The 22,436-nt window shown below is 44.4% G+C and overlaps 1 protein-coding gene across 1 annotated transcript in view; it reads right to left on the reverse strand.

Annotated features, from left to right (window-relative positions):
* Nucleotides 1-22,436, reverse strand: part of LOC125727173 (NACHT, LRR and PYD domains-containing protein 3-like) — a 43,932-nt gene that overhangs the window by 15,819 nt on the left and 5,677 nt on the right. The window contains exons 3-6 of the mRNA XM_049003883.1: nucleotides 12,641-12,754; nucleotides 10,325-10,388; nucleotides 9,932-10,160; nucleotides 7,295-9,278 (exon numbers count right to left, since the gene is read on the reverse strand). Coding sequence (XP_048859840.1) covers nucleotides 7,295-9,278; nucleotides 9,932-10,160; nucleotides 10,325-10,388; nucleotides 12,641-12,754 — 2,391 coding nt within the window. The remainder of the gene's footprint in view (nucleotides 1-7,294; nucleotides 9,279-9,931; nucleotides 10,161-10,324; nucleotides 10,389-12,640; nucleotides 12,755-22,436) is intronic.

Below are 22,436 nucleotides of genomic sequence, written 5' to 3' on the forward strand. Positions count from 1 at the left end.
CAGTCACATGATCACTAATTGTGAGTCAGTGCACCTTTGCTCAAAACTAGAGGTAAAAACATTAAGTACAAGCTATAGGAATACATAGGAACACATCAACAGCAAGATGGACGTGAACCTCCCATAACAGTCAGACCAGTGCTTCCAGTGCAGTCCTTAGTCATCTTTCTGCCAGGTGTCCCTACACTCGACACGTATCACTGAAAGGAGGAGATGTGAACATTCCCAGCAGCTAATGCAGCAGCAACTGGCACTTGGATTCCTGATCCCATGAGTAAAATCCTTTTTCTCCCTGTATTGTTATACCTGGGAACATGTCAAATCACCAATTACATCTGGGTGATATGACGATATTATCAGTAATGAGCGTAATCAGACAAGTATCCCGGTGTCGATATCTGACAGTGACTAACCGGCGATTATCGTCTTTGCTGGGGAAACGAGCTTAGGCTACATACAAAGCAAGATAACAGAAAGATTCATGATTTGCTTTCAGTTCAGCTTTATAACCTAAGATTCTGAGGCAGTTAAAAAGAAACATTGCACAGAATTTCACAAGCATTGTCCCCTGCAGTAACCATGCGTTCGCCATTCTTGTAAGTTCAGTATTGTCACATCACCAACTTCTATCTCTGAGTCAGCAGCCAGAATGTCAGCCATTCAAGTGCATCTTTCTGGTGGGAATTTTGAGCTTCCCATTTTTTGCCTAGTTTAGAAAGTACTGAGACATTCAGTAGCTCTCAGGTTTTCTGGGAGAGAGTTCCAGAGTTTGGCACCATAGTGACTAAAAGCTGCCCCCTCCCTCCCCAGCCGGGTTTTAGGAATAATCAGTAAATTACTGCCGGATGATCTGCCTGATCTGCCTGGGACATACCTTACAGTCATGTTACTGAGGCAGGACAGAGCTAAACCCTGTAAATATTTAAAATTAGCAAATGACCTTTAAAATCATAGATTATCATAGATTAAATCATAGATTAAAATTCGTAGTAGATGTGAAACAGACAATCTATTCTACTAGAAACAAAAGCAGGTATTATTTTTCGCCAGCCAGCATATAACAGCAGACCCCATAACTTATGTGGAGGGATGAACAAGACAAGCACTTACGAATGTTAATTTCTGTACAAAGTAAGAAAATTGCAGACAGCCTTGATAATCCAGCTATGAATCCCAGCCCGAGTTAAAATATAAAAAACCATTAACAGTTTTTAAATGAACTCAGCCTGACTATTAATTAGCTTTAAAAGCTTGTCCGTTGTCTGTTCCTACCCCTGAGCTCGGCAAAATATATTATAGGTCACCCCCCCCTTTGGCAAGTTTCATAGTGAAGGAACCGACATTACACCCCAACACCTACTTAGACACCTACTGCTTCAGGTCCAAAGTACAGTATCAGACGTTCCATTGCCTCATTAACTACAACAGTGTTTCTCAACCAACTTCCACAGTCCTTCACCCTTACATCTGAAGCCCTGTGTGAAAATGAACTTGAACGGGTAACTGTGCACATGGAGAAATCGCTTCACAGCACCTAGATCTTGTATCTCCGCTTAAGAAGATAAAGCATAGAGATAAGAAACCTGTCCCCTGGTGCTCTGATCATACGCGTAACTTAAACAGGCTTCACACAAGCTAGAGCGCAAATGGGGCTTAACTAAACTAGAAGTTTTCAGATCTACCTGGAAGGAGCCTCTCTAAGTACAGACTGCGAGGTCTGTGTACCTCTCCAGACTCATTGAAGAGAACAAAAATAATCCTAAATTCCTGTTTGAATCTCTGTCTAGGTTAACACAGAATTCTTCAACATTAAACTCACAAGTCTCACAAGCTTTTATGAGTGATGACTTTATTACATTTGTAATGGTAAAATAAAGATTAGACAGACCATCCAGTGCACGTCTGTAGCTACATACAGCTGCCAGCCTCCTGCTAGTCCTATGCCTACTGATAATGACACCTTTGAATCTTTCCTTCTTATGAAACAATCAGAACTTTTGAGCTTAGTTTCCTCCTGAAAATCCTCTACTAGCCTCGTAGACCAAATTCCTACAAAATTCCTGAAGGAGATTCGACCACTGATTAGCACCACCCTGTTAAATGTGTTAGACTCGTCTCTTAGGCTTGGATATGATCCAAAACCTTTTAACTAGCTGTTATTAGACCTGAACTAAAGAAACCAAATCTTGAACCTAGTGATTTAGGAAATTATAGGTTAATCTCCATTCATTTCAAAGATCCTGGAAAAGCTGTTGCTCACCAGCTGTCTTCTTTCCTACAGAGAAATAATGCGAATGAATTATATCAGTCTGGCTTTAGACCAAACCACAGCACAGAAACAGCCAAAGTCAAAGTAGTGAATGATTTGCTTATGGCTTCTGACAGTGGCTGTATATCTGTGTTGGTATTACTAGACTTAACTGCAGCATTCGATACTGTGGACCATAATATCCTCTTGGAGTGGCTAGAATCTGTGGTTGGCATTAAGGACACAGCCCTCTCTTGGTTTGGCTCCTGTTTAACTGATCATTATAAGTTTGTCCACATGAACAATGAATCTTCCAAGATCACTAAAGTCAAATAAGGTGTAGTATCACACACACACATACGACAGGGCTGAGATTCCAGGCTGCCTGAGACAAGGCCTAGTCTGGTATGAGAGGTGTTCGCTGGCCTGGGCACAAAAGGGGGGTCAGTGACCCCACACACACACACACACACACTCACACATACTCACACATACACACACACAGATAACAAGGGAGGCCAGCATTCCATCTTTTATGGCCCAAAGATTTAGGGACCTACGGACAGCAGAGTGGACCTCAAGGATAGAGGCCCCTCAACTTGGCACGCAACCCCCTCCCCATACATCCTGCCTTACATACCACTCACCCAACACCCTAAAGAAAGTTTCTATTGAAGGTTCAGCCTTTAGTGTTTAGCTACCCCTGCATACATGCTCTCATGATTATCCCAGAGGAATCTTGAAACTTAAATAATGTAACCAGGTGTCTTAGTGTGGCTCCTAACTATCAGAGGTTCTTTCTGTCTTTGTTTAACAACCCCCCCTTTTCCACATTCCTCTGTGGCCCTTATCTGATCTTTGTGGTCCGTTAGCACTTCTTTGTCCTCTACTATTCTGCATTAAAAGACTGAATTAATGTGCATATTATCAGTTCTGGAGAGTATATAATTAGAATAAGCCACACCAACCAAAATATGTTATTCCCAGATGTGCAATTTAAATTGGTATGACCACAAACTAACGGGCACGTCTATCTAAGGGTAAGATGTGCTATTTAAATGTGAATATGTAATGTAATGTCCGTACAAATGATCCAAAGTAGCAACCTCTGTTTATGTATATGGATGGGATTTATTAACATACATAATATCAGAAATTGTTAATTAATTAATACAGATGGTATGAGGTGTGACCCCCCCCAGGCTGGTATGGCATGTTTGGTATTAATCTGATGGAAAATCACTCCTGATTCCAAATCTGGTCAGTGGTTACCATGCAACTGTATGTATCAAAAGTTACACCAGTTTAATGAAAATCATCGGTAAAGTGGTACCAATCTAGTCATAAATCCCAAAAGGACTGACACAGACACCCCTCCGAAAGCCTGCCAAATACTGTACATGATCAGCCATTGCTTCAGGTGTTGAAATCCTGCTCATCCCTATTCATGAACTTTAGACCATAAAACATGGCACCTCAGAACAGAGCAGGGGGAAGAAGAGAGAGGAGCAGAGGAGAACATCAGCCCTGCAGAGTGAGGAGAAGTGAAGCCCCGGGGGAAGAGCAGCCCGTGAGAAGCCCTCCTGAAGCCTGCCGGTGAAGGCCTGCTACCCAACAGAGAACTGCAACCAAGACAGAGCCTTTCACCTTAAAGCTTCACAAGGAGAGAGAATCCAAGGGGCTCCACTCCAACAACCGCTGCAGACGCCGCGCCTCCTTGGGTGCTACCATTCCCTCAGCTCATCACCTCTGCGACCTACTGCCAAGACCCCCTCACTCTGCAAACAAGTAAACCAGCTTCCTGTCTTTCTAACAACATAAGCAGTTCTGTTAACCTGCTTTATGACTTTAGGGTCATGTTTCCGCAAACTGTGCTTGCTTTGCAGAACAGTATTTCCCTTTTAAGGTTACTCATTTAAATCTGGTCACTGCATTTTCATGTTACATTCTGTTTGGTTCTATTCCGTTATTTTGTGTTTCTTATTGTTTGTGTTAAGCGTAATGTCTGTCTTATGTTAGTTGTAGTGTTAGTTAGGAATAAATGCATGTCTTTTACACCACTTCAGCCTCCGTTCATTGAGTGCTCACAATAGTCCCTGCCTCTGTGCGATCTGGCTACTAAGCTCTGAAACCTCAAACTCGCCTGAAATATCGCGAGACTCTCTCTCATTGGCCATGAGGGGAGCTTCATTACCGATCGTTTACATTACCTGCTGATGCAGCTCGCTGGACGAACCTTCTAACCCAGGCTACTAAGCGATACTGGTAACTAGTGAATCCCATGTAAGTCTCACATTAAGCGACTCACAGGGATTCGCAATGGAGTTTGGAGGAACCAACCATTCGGCATAACAATTAGTTAATAAACATCATTAAAGAATAATTAATTCAAATGTAATTAATTTCAAAACATATTGGTGGAGATATTAACATTTACCTGAGCTAAATATTCCTACAATGGTGTCCCACAGGGATCAGTGATGGGCCGCTTCTGTACACTGTATATATTGGTCACATTATCAGAAATCATGGTGTTGGGTTTCATTGTTTTGCTGATGATACACAGTTATATCTATCTGTTAAGCCGGATGATGCATCACAGCTCTCGGTTAGAAGACTGTCGACTAGATATCCGGTGCTGGATGGCAAATAATTTCTTTATGTTAAACACAGAAAAACAGAAGTACTGTAATCTGGTCCGAAGGCGACTCAAAATAAGTCTGACAACCTCAACCTTGGTGGTCTTCCTACCCAACCTGACACAGTGGTCAGAGATCTTGGTCTTCTGGTTGATTCAGATTTATGTTTCGATGCTCATATAAAAAGCATCACTAAAGCTGTGTTCTATCCTGTACGGAACCTCGCCAAGCTTCGGAAGATGCTCTCCTTTCATGAAGCGGAAACACTAACACCTTTATAACTTCCAGGCTGGATACTGTAATGCCTTCCTTTCTGGGTGCCCATCTGGATCCTCACATAAACTTCAGCTGGAACAAAATGCAGCAGCCAGAGTTCTTACAAACACTAATAAATGTGATTATATTAGCCCTGTTCTATGCTCCCTTCACTGGCTTCCAGTTAAGTCTCGGATTAACTACAAAATACTGCTATTGACTTATAAAACACTGAATAGCCTTGCACCAGAATACCTTAGTAACCTGCTGGCCTTATACAACCCTCCTGGCTTTCTTCCATCATAAAGAGCAGGATATCTGTTAGTACCCAGGGTAGAAAGAGCTACGGCAGGCTGCAGAGCTTTTTCTTATTGAGCTCTTCAGCTGTGGAATGGTCTTCCAGCGGATGTGCGGGATTCAGGCTGACTCTCAATATTCAAGTCTAGACTAAAAACACTCCTGTTTAGTTTAGCTTATAGGGACACTAGTTCTAGCTCTAGCTAACTGCTCACTCCCAGTCAGACCTATAGTGTGAGGTGTAGAGCTGGGTGGGGATCGGTGCCATTGGCTTTGGATAAACTGAACTGTCAGTCTGTCACTTTAGCTTCACACCCCCTTGTGGAACTGGAGTGCTGACATTCAGGGACTCCCCATGCCTGCGTTCCCACCTGCCTCTCCCTCCTACTTATGCTGCCATAGTCATATCTGCCGGAGCTTACATACTGCACTCACCTAACTGTTTGCACTGCCTCTAGTCTCCCCTACTTTGGCTAACTGCACATTTTATTTCCCCTAAAACCCCTGGGCTATGCTGCCTGGAGACCCCACATTTTCAAGATATCCTGCCTACCCTGCTGCCTGCGACGTCTCCACTACCTGTGAGTCCTTCCGGCCTGCTCACCCTTCTGCCTGTGACATCTTCCCTGTTTACCCTGCTGCCGTACTACTGTTCGCCCCCCCATCTGAAGCAGCTCCAGCGCTTGTTATCACCTCCCTGCCCCCCGCTTTGTGACTGACATGTTAAGATTGGGATAATGTGAATTAGGACTTTGCCATCTTGATTATTTGACTTCCTCTGCTGCCCCCTGGAGGATGGGCTCCCCCTTTCAGTCTGGTTAGGGTTAGGGCTTCCTCTGCTGCCCCCTGGAGGATGGGCTCCTCCTCTGAGTCTGGTTCCTCCCAAGCTTTCGTCTTTCTAGGGAGTTTTTCCTTGCCACTATCCCCTCTGACTTGCTCACTGGGGGCTTTGGGCAGGGATGCTGTAAAGTGCTTTGAGATGATGTAATGTTGTGAAAACACACTATACAAATAAAACTGAACTGAACTGAAATTGCATTCATTGTTTTGTGGGGGAGGGGGGGGGCTCAAAATGAGATCTGAACCAGCAACCTTCTGCTCATGGACACAGAGTCTGAACCCAAAGAGTCACGCACATCCAGAACTGAAACGAATATGAGTGGTTTTCCCACTATTAATGAAAACTGTACCATTCTGTATGATGCTGTATCTTTGGTTATTTGTTACACAAAGGATGGTCGTGGAAATCTTGTCTTTTTTGTTTTTACTACATCACTACCTTCAGTTAATATAAACTAGATTAAAAAGGAACCTTGTTGATAAAAGAGGGGAAATAAATTACATGTATACATATTAATTTTATATTTTAAACAATGTTGATCTATGTCTGCTGGACTAGATGTGTCGTCACATCCTCAGCCAGGTGCAGCTGAGGCCAGCAGAGGGCGCCAGTGAGCAGCCAGACACAGCAGTCATACAGAAGCTCCCAGCTCTGGGCTCCATCACATGAACACGCCTGCTGACAATAACACTCACATACCACTTATACACCCTGTGGATAAAGAGCCCTCACTGTTTCTATAGCAGGTTAGGATGCTGTGCTGTGATCAGAAGGCAGACTGGATGGGAATGGAAACGTAGTAACAAACAAAAAGTGACATCACTACCTTCAGTCATTATAAAGGCTGTGGTCAAGATTAGCTACTGCTACACAAACAGCTATAGCTGTGATTATCAAAATAAAACCCACTTATTAATCCATGAGGAGAAATATATAATATATATTACACATTTCAAACAATATTCATGTATTACTGCCAGACCAGACATGATTTCCCATCCCCACGTCACTTACAGAGCCGTCCTGGAGTTCTTGACCACAGGCAGCAGCCTGCAGTGCTGTTTATCCGATCTGATGTATTTCTTCAGGTCAAACACATCCAGCTCCTCATCTGACATCAGCATCACAAAGGCCAGAGCTGAGTACTGTGCAGGTGAGAGGTCATCTGCTGAAATGTTTCCTGAATTCAGGTATCTTTGTACTTCCTCTACTAGAGAATTGTCACCCAGCTCAGTCAGACAGTGGAACAGGTTGATGGTCCTTTCTGGAGATAAATTCTCCTTTATTTTCTCCTTGATGTATTGGGCGGCTGTGATGGGCTGGCCCCCCGTCCTGGGTTGTTCCCTGCCTTGTGCCCATGGCTTCCGGAATAGGCTCTGGACCTGCTGCGACCCTGATGGATAAGAGGTTTGGAAATTGCATGGATGGATGTATTGGGCGGCTGTGATGGGCTGGCCCCCCATCCTGTGTTGTTCCCTGCCTTGTGCCCATGGCTTCCGGAATAGGCTCTGGACCTCCTGCGACCCTGATGGATAAGTGGTTTGGAAAATGGATGGATGGATGTATTGGTCTGTTTCCTTAATGGTATGTGAGCTGGTTTCTGTCGGCCCCAGTAGCCTTTGTAACAGAGTCTTACTGGAGTCTGTTGAGAGGCCCAGGAGGAAGCGGAGGTAGAGGTCCAAGTGTCCATTCTTGCTCTCTAATGCCTGATCCACTGCAGTCTTCAGGAGGTCAGCTGATGAGTTTGACAGAAACATATATAAAGCAGCGAAATACTCCTGGATGCTCAGATGCACAAAGCAGTACACCTTCTCCTGGTACAACCCATACTCCTCTTTAAAGACTTCTGTGCAGACTCCAGAGTAAACTGAAGTTTCAGTGACATCAATGCCATTCCTTGTCAGATCTTGCTCATAAAATATGAGATGGCCTTTCTCAAGATTGTCAAAAGCAAGTTTACCAAGTTTTAAAAGGAATTCCTTGCTGTATTCCATAATCTTAGTTTCATGGTTTTTCATATACTTGTCATTTTTTAAACTTGTCTGAAAGATCAGGAAGTGTGTGTACATTTCAGTCAGAGTCCTTGGAATTTCTCCCCTATCAGTCTCACTAAAAAGCCTCTTAAGCACAGTGGCTGAAATCCAGCAGAACACAGGTATGTGGCACATGATGAAGAGGCTCCTTGATGATTTCACATGTGTGGTAATCCTGCTGGCCAAGCTCTGATCACTAAATCTCTTCCTGAAATACTCCTCCTTCTGGGCATCACTGAACCCTCGTATCTCTGTCACCTGATGGACACACTTAGCAGGTATCTGATTGGCTGCTGCTGGCCGGGAGGTTATCCAGAGGAGAGTGGATGGGAGCAGATTCCCCTTAATGAGGTTAGTCAACAGCACATCCAGTGACGTTTTCTTTGTTGCATCAAACCAGCTCTCATTGTTCTGAAAATCCAGAGGAAGGCGACACTCATCAAGACCATCAAAGATGAACAAGACTTTGTACCTAAACAGCTCAGTGGATTGAAATGATTTCAGTTCTGGGACAAAGTGGTGAAGCAGTTCAATCAGACTGTATTCACCCTTAATCAAATTCAGGTCCCGGAAAGGAAGAGCAAATATGAAGTGAACATCCTGGTTTGCTTTTCCTTCTGCCCAGTCGAGAATAAATTTCTGCACAGAGACTGTTTTTCCGATACCTGCCACCCCTTTAGTGAGTACAGTTCTGATAGGTGTCACACGCTCACATAAGGGTTTAAATATATCATTGCACTTGACTGTAGTATCTTCTGTTCGCCTTTTCTTGGATGCTATTTCAATCTGTCTTACTTCGTGTTCCTCATTTACTGCTCCAGTCCCACCTTCAGTTATGTAGAGTTCTGTGTAAATCTCACTGAGAAGTGTTGGCTGTCCTTCCTTAGCTTTCCCTTCAAATACACACTCAAATTGCTTCTTAAGTTTACATTTGATTTCCTGCTGATGTTGCAGCATGAGCTGTCCTGAAAAGGAATGAGAGGAAAATGCATTAATTCTGACCGAGATCCTGACCAGTATGAGAGGAAGAATATTTTCCAAAAACACACTTTTTCACACATACATATCCAGATATTTCCATGTGACCGTGAATGTGAAATTTACTATTTTTACGTATTTACGTATTTTACTGGAACACCACATACAGGACCGTGAATAAGCCTTAGGCAGCCAAAGGAAATGTTTAAAGCCATTTATCTGGGTAGTATGTGTATATCTGCTCAGAACCAAAAAAAAACACAAAACCCCTTTTCATTTCCCAAACCTCTCCTCAGGGGCACCACAGCCAGTCCATGTGTTTGTTAAATTTCACCACCGGCTCACTTAATTAATTAATTTAATTAAATAATTAAATAAATTTAAAAAAACTTAAAAATGAGATATTGATCAGCCACATGAGGTGTGTTAGTGGTCAAGTAAAAAAATACGTGGATATACTGCACGATTTCTGCAAATATTGGGGTGATTTTGGGAGAGGTTCTGAAATGGCAAACACACATTGACATACATAATATAGTAGTTCTACACCAACATGAAGACCATTTAAACATCCTTTTCTCTGCCTGCCTAAGATTTTTTCACAATATTGTACACGTACATAATGTTATAAAGCTCTTACTCTTCTCCAGCATGTCAGCAAGATCATTTTGCTTCATGGTCCTCAGGATGTACAGTGTGATCTTCAGAGCTCCCTCTCTACCACAGGTCTTCTGCATCTGACCATCACAGTCCAGGTCATTGTCCTCCTCCAGCTGAGGCCCAGAGGATTCTGGGTAATTCTGATCTAGGTACCTCATGATCTTCTTCAGCTCATCCTTCAGGAACCTCACAGCATTTTCCTCTAGTGACTAAAATTCACAGTCACAGTTAACTACTGCTCGTTTCACCAAACCTTTTCATAGTTTCATTTGAGAATTGTAGGTTTGAATTAGTTTCCTCTTGTACAGCCGTATAAAATGTAAGCCAATTCACACGATACTTAAGAAAATATATATCAGCAATAAATACAAACCTTCAATATGAATGATAAACCCAGTTTATCCTGTAGATCTGATCTGCATTCAGCCATTTGGTCTCTGTCAATGAGGCAGAAAAATACTAAAACCTCAAATCATCTATACGAATATAACAGAAAGTCTGTAATGGTCCCCATTAAAAGTGCCCTTGCTGCCGACAAAGAAGAGAACCAGTGACATCCTGTTGTGATCGGCGATAGCAGGTAAGGAGCACGGACAGGGCGACGGGCAGAGAAGCAAGCAATCAGGCATAAGCAGGGAAAACAGGGATTTATTTGGGTTATGGGGATTGGGAAACATCTCACGCAGACTAACATCAATGACAGACAAAGGCATCAGGCAAGACGTGGACTTAAAAAGACAGAACTGGTTGAAAATAATCAGACACAGCTGGGCACGATCGGGAAAGCACACGTGGATAATCAGGGGGCGTGGCACACACGAGGATCGGACGAGCTGGGCGTGACACATCCTGCTCCATCATGGAGAGACACACAGCAGGCAGGACAGACAGTTTACTATTCAGCCCTTTTGACCAAGTGACATTTAGACAGTTTAACTTAATTTTGAAACAGATTTCAGCTTAATTAGCAGAGCTAACTAACAGCATTTGATTCACTATCCATAGTTAAACTCTGTAAACAGCCTAAGAATTTATGATGGTCTTTGACAGGAAGCTCAACATCAGCATTTTCACAAACACATTTTGACACTGAGGTACACACCAGCCTTGAGGATCAGAGCAATGACAATAGACCTTAAAAAGGTGCTAAATATGTCTCATTTCCACCAACAGGGAGTCGATGCTTAGACCAGTGCTGGGCTGGTTCTGGCTTGGTGCTTTATGAGAACCTGCCAGTGTTTCCAGGAGTTTCAGTTTTATCCTGTTTTATTATTATTATTATTATTATTATTTACCTTTAAATATGTAGGTTAAACCTCTGTGTGCTGGGAACAGGCAGAACACAAATGTAAGCACATTTTTTGATGGCCTCCTAACGTGGGTATGCTGGGGGGGCGAGACGCTTCAGGTGGTGAAAAGCAAAGTTAAAAACAGAAAAAATAATCAAGTTCATTGACGCAAGACAGTCTAATTAAGAAATCAGAACGAGTTACATATTTATAAACAATGTAAAATGTGACTGCAAAGCACTGCATAAATAATGTCCGTTATTGACATCGTCTGTAGCTTCTAAATGCTGGTAATCTATTGTAAGTAAATACTGCAGGACATTATGGTCAAATGCATCTGCCCCCCCTAACAGAACAACTGGCACTAGTCTTGCCCCCGGTCTAGAACTGCCACTGTCATTATCTCTTCGCCACTCAAGCAGCACAATATTTTATGTATTAGACCTGAAAAATGTTTATAATTCCTTATTAAATCTGGCCAGCAGATCCATCTTTTGTTTATCACATGTAATGCTGATAAACAAATAATAAGCTGACAGCATGTATCACTGCTGCTGTTGTGCACAACTCCGGCTCTGCTGATGTTAGACAAAACTATACCAGTTATGGGCTGAATGTTCTGGGAAGGCTGCAGGTTTGGACATGATAGTCTGCCCCACTTTCACTGATATTACGGGTCCAAATTCGGAACCAATTCTGGATCAGTAAAAAGTTCGGAACCGGCACCACGTTGGTGGAAAGGAGACAATAGTGTTTATCTTCTGTCCATAGTTCAATTATGGATTCAATGTAAAAATATTCCAATTAAAAACTCAGGTAACTGATTAAAACAGCATGTTTGAGTTTGCCCAGCATATTGACTAACTGTAGTAATCACATCTAAATGAGAAGGAAATACTGTACTATAAAAATCAACTGGCACAACTGAAATCAGTCTCCAATGATTAATGAGTGTAATATTAATTATACAGATATGTCAGGACCATGTGTAACTGTCACACGTAAACAACTATACTGAACATCTAACAACTAAAACAGAAACACCCCTCCCCCCCAGAAGAAGATGATTTATTGTCCAGTCTTTCTTAATGGAAATCCAGCAGTGTGCAGGTCAGCATGATTTTTTAAGCTTTATAGTGAGAATTTAAATTTTTAATCCAATTTTTAATTATTGAACTTCCGATCCTGGCTCACAGGAAGTCAATCTTTACAGTAATCCTCTTCCTTTTACCTCTGATGTAATTTATATACTGTATAGAATACAGACTAAGCTTACATTCTCAAAGATGATAGGATTTGTAAAAGTTAAAATTATTTTTATCACAGCTTGAATGTGCCTCTGTGCCTTTTAAGTGAGAGTCTGGGTGTTTTAAACAGTGTTTGTTTAAATGCACTTTTACCTTTGATCTGAAGGTAAAGGTCCCTCTCTGAAGTTGAGTGGGGGGGGCATTGACCTGTCACTCTTCATGGAAACACAGCTGGGTACAGGGGAGTCTGCTCTCTCCATCAGGACACTGTGGGCAGCGAGAGGAAACAAACCCTCATGGTATAAATATGATTCATATACTGTGAGCAGCATCACATTAAATCTTCAGTTGATCAGTCTTCAGCTTAACCTGCCATGAAGCTCTTCATGCAAACAGGCTTGTTTTCAGTTAGATTTCATGTGAAATAAACTATGTGACCTAAAAATAAGTTTCCTATATGAAAGGTTTGGTTATCACTGTTACAGCAAACAACACTTTTACACTGAACTAGACGCTGTTGGAATGACAACAATGTATTTCCTGCCTCATTTCTGCCATAGAATTGTCTGAAACTTTATGTGTACATGTGGCAGGTCTAGCAGAATAAGACCAAGCTGGAATGGGAGACATATTATTTGTAAGCAAAACTTTTGTGTGCTGGGAACAGGCAGAAAACACATGTAAGCACATGTTTTTGATGGCCTCTTAACGTGGGTATGCTGGGGGGGGGGGAGACGCTTCAGGTGGTGAAAAGCAAAGTTAAAAACAGAAAAAATAATCAAGTTCATTGACGCAAAACAGTCTAAGAAATCAGAATGAGTTACATATTTATTAACAACGTACAATGTGACTGCGAAGCACTGCATAAATAACGTCCGTTATTGACATCGTCTGTAGCTTCTAAATGCTGGTAATCTAGTGTAAGTAAATACTGCAGGACATTATGGTCAAATGCATCTGTCGCCCCAACAGGACAGCTGGCACTAACCTGGCCCTCCGTGTAGAACTGGCACTAACCTGGCGCTCCGTGTAGAACTGGCACTAACCTGGCGCTCCGTGTAGAACTGGCACTAACCTGGCCCTCCGTGTAGAACTGGCACTAACCTGGCCCTCCGTGTAGAACTGGCACTAACCTGGCCCTCCGTGTAGAACTGGCACTAACCTGGCGCTCCGTGTAGAACTGGCACTAACCTGGCCCTCCGTGTAGAACTGGCACTAACCTGGCGCTCCGTGTAGAACTGGCACTAACCTGGCGCTCCGTGTAGAACTGGCACTAACCTGGCCCTCCGTGTAGAACTGGCACTAACCTGGCCCTCCGTGTAGAACTGGCACTAACCTGGCGCTCCGTGTAGAACTGGCACTAACCTGGCCCTCCGTGTAGAACTGGCACTAACCTGGCGCTCCGTGTAGAACTGGCACTAACCTGGCGCTCCGTGTAGAACTGGCACTAACCTGGCCCTCCGTGTAGAACTGGCACTAACCTGGCGCTCCGTGTAGAACTGGCACTAACCTGGCCCTCCGTGTAGAACTACCACTGTCATTATCTCTTCATCACGCAACAGCTACAATATTTTATTTATTAGACCTGCAACATTTATAATTAAGAGGCCAAAGCACATAGAGATTTATAAAATCAAACTGGTACAACTAAAATCAGCCTCCAAGGACAGTTTATGGGTGTAATATTAATTATACAAATATGTCAGGACCATGTGTAACTGTCACACGTAAACAACTATACTGAACAACCAACAACTAAAATAGAAACACCCCCCCCCAGAAGAAGATGATTTATTGTCCAGTCTTTCTTAATGGACACCCAGCAGTGTGCAGGTCAGCCTGATTTTTTGAGGTTTATACTGAGAATTTAAATTTTTAATCGAACTTCCAATTATCGAACTTCCAATTCCTGCTCATAGGAAGTCAGTCTTTACAGTAATCCTCTTCCTTTTACCTCTGATGTAATTTATATACTGTATAGAATACAGACTAACCTTAAATTCTCAAAGATGATAGGATTTCTAAAAGTTAAAATTATTTTTATCATAGCTTGAATGTGCCTCTGTGCCTTTTAAGTGAGAGTCTGGGTGTTTTAAACAATGTTTGTTAAAATGCACATTTACCTTTGATCTGAAGGTAAAGCTCCCTCTCTGAATTTGATTGGTTGCTCCATTGACCTGTCACTCTTCATGGAAACACAGCTGGGTACAGGGGAGTCTGCTCTCTCCATCAGGACACTGTGGGCAGCGAGAGGAAACAAACCCTCATGGTATAAATATGATTCATATACTGTGAGCAGCATCACATTAAATCATCAGTTGATCAGTCTTCAGCTTAACCTGCCATGAAGCTCTTCATGCAAACAGGCTTGTTTTCAGTTAGATTTCATGTGAAATAAACTATGTGACCTAAAAATAAGTTTCCTATATGAAAGGTTTGGTTATCACTGTTACAGCAAACAACACTTTTACACTGAACTAGATGCTGTTGGAATGACAACAATGTATTTCCTGCCTCATTTCTGCCATAGAATTGTCTGAAACTTTATGTGTACATGTGGCAGGTCTAGCAGAATAAGACCAAGCTGGAATGGGAGACATATTATATGTAAGCAAAACCTCTGTGTGCTGGGAACAGGCAGAACACAAATGTAAGCACATTTTTTGATGGCCTCTTAACGTGGGTATGCTGGGGGGGGGGAGACGCTTCAGGTGGTGAAAAGCAAAGTTAAAAACAGAAAAAATAATCAAGTTCATTGACGCAAGACAGTCTAATTAAGAAATCAGAACGAGTTACATATTTATAAACAATGTAAAATGTGACTGCAAAGCACTGCATAAATAATGTCCGTTATTGACATCGTCTGTAGCTTCTAAATGCTGGTAATCTATTGTAAGTAAATACTGCAGGACATTATGGTCAAATGCATCTGCCCCCCCTAACAGAACAACTGGCACTAGTCTGGCCCCCGGTCTAGAACTGCCACTGTCATTATCTCTTCGCCACTCAAGCAGCACAATATTTTATGTATTAGACCTGAAAAATGTTTATAATTCCTTATTAAATCTGGCCAGCAGATCCATCTTTTGTTTATCACATGTAATGCTGATAAACAAATAATAAGCTGACAGCATGTATCACTGCTGCTGTTGTGCACAACTCCGGCTCTGCTGATGTTAGACAAAACTATACCAGTTATGGGCTGAATGTTCTGGGAAGGCTGCAGGTTTGGACATGATAGTCTGCCCCACTTTCACTGATATTACGGGTCCAAATTCGGAACCAATTCTGGATCAGTAAAAAGTTCGGAACCGGCACCACGTTGGTGGAAAGGAGACAATAGTGTTTATCTTCTGTCCATAGTTCAATTATGGATTCAATGTAAAAATATTCCAATTAAAAACTCAGGTAACTGATTAAAACAGCATGTTTGAGTTTGCCCAGCATATTGACTAACTGTAGTAATCACATCTAAATGAGAAGGAAATACTGTACTATAAAAATCAACTGGCACAACTGAAATCAGTCTCCAATGATTAATGAGTGTAATATTAATTATACAGATATGTCAGGACCATGTGTAACTGTCACACGTAAACAACTATACTGAACATCTAACAACTAAAACAGAAACACCCCTCCCCCCCAGAAGAAGATGATTTATTGTCCAGTCTTTCTTAATGGAAATCCAGCAGTGTGCAGGTCAGCATGATTTTTTAAGCTTTATAGTGAGAATTTAAATTTTTAATCCAATTTTTAATTATTGAACTTCCGATCCTGGCTCACAGGAAGTCAATCTTTACAGTAATCCTCTTCCTTTTACCTCTGATGTACTTTATATACTGTATAGAATACAGACTAAGCTTACATTCTCAAAGATGATAGGATTTGTAAAAGTTAAAATTATTTTTATCACAGCTTGAATGTGCCTCTGTGCCTTTTAAGTGAGAGTCTGGGTGTTTTAAACAGTGTTTGTTTAAATGCACTTTTACCTTTGATCTGAAGGTAAAGGTCCCTCTCTGAAGTTGAGTGGGGGGGGCATTGACCTGTCACTCTTCATGGAAACACAGCTGGGTACAGGGGAGTCTGCTCTCTCCATCAGGACACTGTGGGCAGCGAGAGGAAACAAACCCTCATGGTATAAATATGATTCATATACTGTGAGCAGCATCACATTAAATCTTCAGTTGATCAGTCTTCAGCTTAACCTGCCATGAAGCTCTTCATGCAAACAGGCTTGTTTTCAGTTAGATTTCATGTGAAATAAACTATGTGACCTAAAAATAAGTTTCCTATATGAAAGGTTTGGTTATCACTGTTACAGCAAACAACACTTTTACACTGAACTAGACGCTGTTGGAATGACAACAATGTATTTCCTGCCTCATTTCTGCCATAGAATTGTCTGAAACTTTATGTGTACATGTGGCAGGTCTAGCAGAATAAGACCAAGCTGGAATGGGAGACATATTATATGTAAGCAAAACTTTTGTGTGCTGGGAACAGGCAGAAAACACATGTAAGCACATGTTTTTGATGGCCTCTTAACGTGGGTATGCTGGGGGGGCGAGACGCTTCAGGTGGTGAAAAGCAAAGTTAAAAACAGACAAAATATTCAAGTTCATTGAAGCAAAACAGTCTAAGAAATCAGAATGAGTTACATATTTATTAACAACGTACAATGTGACTGCGAAGCACTGCATAAATAACGTCCGTTATTGACATCGTCTGTAGCTTCTAAATGCTGGTAATCTAGTGTAAGTAAATACTGCAGGACATTATGGTCAAATGCATCTGTCGCCCCAACAGGACAGCTGGCACTAACCTGGCCCTCCGTGTAGAACTGGCACTAACCTGGCGCTCCGTGTAGAACTGGCACTAACCTGGCGCTCCGTGTAGAACTGGCACTAACCTGGCCCTCCGTGTAGAACTGGCACTAACCTGGCCCTCCGTGTAGAACTGGCACTAACCTGGCCCTCCGTGTAGAACTGGCACTAACCTGGCCCTCCGTGTAGAACTGGCACTAACCTGGCGCTCCTTGTAGAACTGGCACTAACCTGGCCCTCCGTGTAGAACTGGCACTAACCTGGCGCTCCGTGTAGAACTGGCACTAACCTGGCGCTCCGTGTAGAACTGGCACTAACCTGGTCCTCCGTGTAGAACTGGCACTAACCTGGCCCTCCGTGTAGAACTGGCACTAACCTGGCGCTCCGTGTAGAACTGGCACTAACCTGGCCCTCCGTGTAGAACTACCACTGTCATTATCTCTTCATCACGCAACAGCTACAATATTTTATTTATTAGACCTGCAACATTTATAATTAAGAGGCCAAAGCACATAGAGATTTATAAAATCAAACTGGTACAACTAAAATCAGCCTCCAAGGACAGTTTATGGGTGTAATATTAATTATACAAATATGTCAGGACCATGTGTAACTGTCACACGTAAACAACTATACTGAACAACCAACAACTAAAATAGAAACCCCCCCCCCCCCCCAGAAGAAGATGATTTATTGTCCAGTCTTTCTTAATGGACACCCAGCAGTGTGCAGGTCAGCCTGATTTTTTGAGGTTTATACTGAGAATTTAAATTTTTAATCGAACTTCCAATTATCGAACTTCCAATTCCTGCTCATAGGAAGTCAGTCTTTACAGTAATCCTCTTCCTTTTACCTCTGATGTAATTTATATACTGTATAGAATACAGACTAACCTTAAATTCTCAAAGATGATAGGATTTCTAAAAGTTAAAATTATTTTTATCATAGCTTGAATGTGCCTCTGTGCCTTTTAAGTGAGAGTCTGGGTGTTTTAAACAATGTTTGTTAAAATGCACATTTACCTTTGATCTGAAGGTAAAGCTCCCTCTCTGAATTTGATTGGTTGCTCCATTGACCTGTCACTCTTCATGGAAACACAGCTGGGTACAGGGGAGTCTGCTCTCTCCATCAGGACACTGTGGGCAGCGAGAGGAAACAAACCCTCATGGTATAAATATGATTCATATACTGTGAGCAGCATCACATTAAATCATCAGTTGATCAGTCTTCAGCTTAACCTGCCATGAAGCTCTTCATGCAAACAGGCTTGTTTTCAGTTAGATTTCATGTGAAATAAACTATGTGACCTAAAAATAAGTTTCCTATATGAAAGGTTTGGTTATCACTGTTACAGCAAACAACACTTTTACACTGAACTAGATGCTGTTGGAATGACAACAATGTATTTCCTGCCTCATTTCTGCCATAGAATTGTCTGAAACTTTATGTGTACATGTGGCAGGTCTAGCAGAATAAGACCAAGTTGGAATGGGAGACATATTATTTGTAAGCAAAACTTTTGTGTGCTGGGAACAGGCAGAACACAAATGTAAGCACATTTTTTGATGGCCTCTTAACGTGGGTATGCTGGGGGGGGGGAGACGCTTCAGGTGGTGAAAAGCAAAGTTAAAAACAGAAAAAATAATCAAGTTCATTGACGCAAGACAGTCTAATTAAGAAATCAGAACGAGTTACATATTTATAAACAACGTAAAATGTGACTGCAAAGCACTGCATAAATAACCTCGGTTATTGAGATCATCTTTTTCTTCTAAATGCTGGTAATCTATTGTAAGTAAATACTGCAGGACATTATGGTCAAATGCATCTGCCCCCCCTAACAGAACAGCTGGCACTAACCTGGCCCTCCGGGTAGAACTGGCACTAACCTGGCCCTCCGTGTAGAACTGGCACTAACCTAGCCCTCCGTGTAGAACTACCACTGTCATTATCTCTTCATCACGCAACTGATACAATATTTTATTTATTAGCCTTGCAACATTTATAATTAAGAGTCCAAAGCACATAGAGATTTATAAAATCAAACTGGTACAACTAAAATCAGCCTCCAAGGACAGTTTATGGGTGTAATATTAATTATACAGATACGTCAGGACCATGTGTAACTGTCACACGTAAACAACTATACTGAACATCTAACAACTAAAATAGAAACACCTCCCCCTCAGAAGAAGAGGATTTATTGTCCTGTCTTTAGTAATGGATACCCAGCACTGTGCAGGTCAGCCTGATTTTTTAAGCTTTATACTGAGAATTAAAATTTTCACTTCCAATTCCGGCTCACAGGAAATCAGTCCCAATCCGGAACCCGGCAGGGTTCACCCCGGACATCACCGTCACTGCGCTCCTGCAGGTGCCCAAAGCCCGCATCGCCCTCAGAACTGCCGCCGCTAGCAGCTTACCACTTCCGGGAGGTACGTCTGGCTAATTAGGGGGCCAGGGCAGTATGGGATACTATCCTGCAGGTGCCCAAAGCCGGCATCGCCCTCACAGAGCTGCTGCCGCTAGCAGCTTACCACTTCCGGGAGGCAGGCCTGGTTAATTAGGGGGCCAGGGCAGTATGGGATACTATCCTGCAGGTGCCCAAAGCCGGCATCGCCCTCACAGAGCTGCTGCCGCTAGCAGCTTACCACTTCCGGGAGGCAGGGCTGGCAAATAAGGGGGCCAGGGCAGTATGGGATACTATCCTGCAGGTGCCCAAAGCCGGCATCGCCCTCACAGAGCTGCTGCCGCTAGCAGCTTACCACTTCCGGGAGGCAGGGCTGGCAAATAAGGGGGCCAGGGCAGTATGGGATACTATCCTGCAGGTGCCCAATGTCCGCATCGCCCTCACAGAGCTGCCGCCGCTAGCAGCTTACCACTTCCGGGAGGCAGGGCTGGCAAATAAGGGGGCCAGGGCAGTATGGGATACTATCCTGCAGGTGCCCAATGTCCGCATCGCCCTCACAGAGCTGCCGCCGCTAGCAGCTTACCACTTCCGGGAGGCAGGCCTGGCTAATTGGGGGGCCAGGGCAGTATGGGATACTATCCTGCAGGTGCCCAATGTCCGCATCGCCCTCACAGAGCTGCCGCCGCTAGCAGCTTACCACTTCCAGGAGGCAGGTCTGGTTAATTAGGGGGCCAGGGCAGTATGGGATACTATCCTGCAGGTGCCCAAAGCCGGCATCGCCCTCACAGAGCTGCCGCCGCTAGCAGCTTACCACTTCCGGGAGGCAGGCCTGGCTAATTAGGGGGCCAGGGCAGTATGGGATACTATCCTGCAGGTGCCCAATGTCCGCATCGCCCTCACAGAGCTGCCGCCGCTAGCAGCTTACCACTTCCGGGAGGCAGGCCTGGCTAATTAGGGGGCCAGGGCAGTATGGGATACTATCCTGCAGGTGCCCAAAGCCTGCATCGCCCTCAGAGCTGCCGCCGCTAGCAGCTTACCACTTCCGGGAGGCAGGCCTGGCTAATTAGGGGGCCAGGGCAGTATGGGACACTATCCTGCAGGTGCCCAATGTCCGCATCGCCCTCACAGAGCTGCCGCCGCTAGCAGCTTACCACTTCCGGGAGGCAGGCCTGGCTAATTAGGGGGCCAGGGCAGTATGGGGTACTATCCTGCAGGTGTCCAAAGCCTGCATCGCCCTCACAGAGCTGCCGCCGCTAGCAGCTTACCACTTCCGGGAGGCAGGCCTGGCTAATTAGGGGGCCAGGGCAGTATGGGATACTATCCTGCAGGTGCCCAAAGCCCGCATCGCCCTCAGAACTGCCGCCGCTAGCAGCTTACCACTTCCGGGAGGCAGGCCTGGCTAATTAGGGGACCGGGGCAGTATGGGATACTATCCTGCAGGTGTCCAAAGCCCACATCGCCGTCACAGAGCTGCCGCCGCTAGCAGCTTACCACTTCCGGGAGGCAGGTGTGGCTAATTAGGGGGCCAGGGCAGTATGGGATACTATCCTGCAGGTGTCCAAAGCCCACATCGCCGTCACAGAGCTGCCGCCGCTAGCAGCTTACCACTTCCGGGAGGCAGGTGTGGCTAATTAGGGGGCCAGGGCAGTATGGGATACTATCCTGCAGGTGCCCAAAGCCTGCATCGCCCTCACAGAGCTGCTGCCGCTAGCAGCTTACCACTTCCGGGAGGCAGGCCTGGTTAATTAGGGGGCCAGGGCAGTATGGGATACTATCCTGCAGGTGCCCAAAGCCCACATCGCCCTCACAGAGCTGCCGCCGCTAGCAGCTTACCACTTCCGGGAGGCAGGCCTGGCTAATTAGGGGGCCAGGGCAGTATGGGATACTATCCTGCAGGTGCCCAAAGCCTGCATCCACCTCACAGAGCTGCCGCCGCTAGCAGCTTACCACTTCCGGGAGGCAGGCCTGGCTAATTAGGGGGCCAGGGCAGTATGGGATACTATCCTGCAGGTGCCCAAAGCCTGCATCGCCCTCACAGAGCTGCTGCCGCTAGCAGCTTACCACTTCCGGGAGGCAAGTTTGGCTAATTATGGGGCCAGGGCAGTATGGGATACTATCCTGCAGGTGCCCAATGCCCGCATCGCCCTCACAGAGCTGCCGCCGCTAGCAGCTTACCACTTCTGGGAGGCAGGCCTGGCTAATTAGGGGGCCAGGGCAGTATGGGATACTATCCTGCAGGTGCCCAATGCCCGCATCGCCCTCACAGAGCTGCCGCCGCTAGCAGCTTACTACTTCCGGGAGGTACGTCTGGCTAATTAGGGGGCCAGGGCAGTATGGGATACTATCCTGCAGGTGCCCAAAGCCCACATCGCCCTCACAGAGCTGCCGCCGCTAGCAGCTTACCACTTCCGGGAGGTACGTCTGGCTAATTAGGGGGCCAGGGCAGTATGGGATACTATCCTGCAGGTGCCCAAAGTCCGCATCGCCCTCAGAGCTGCCGCCGCTAGCAGCTTACCACTTCCGGGAGGCAGGCCTGGATAATTAGGGGGCCAGGGCAGTATGGGATACTATCCTGCAGGTGCCCAAAGTCCGCATCGCCCTCAGAGCTGCCGCCGCTAGCAGCTTACCACTTCCGGGAGGCAGGGCTGGCTAATTAGGGGGCCAGGGCAGTATGGGATACTATCCTGCAGGTGCCCAAAGCCTGCATCGCCCT

This window comes from Brienomyrus brachyistius, unplaced genomic scaffold, assembly GCF_023856365.1.
Source record: "Brienomyrus brachyistius isolate T26 unplaced genomic scaffold, BBRACH_0.4 scaffold90, whole genome shotgun sequence".
NCBI lineage: Eukaryota > Metazoa > Chordata > Actinopteri > Osteoglossiformes > Mormyridae > Brienomyrus > Brienomyrus brachyistius.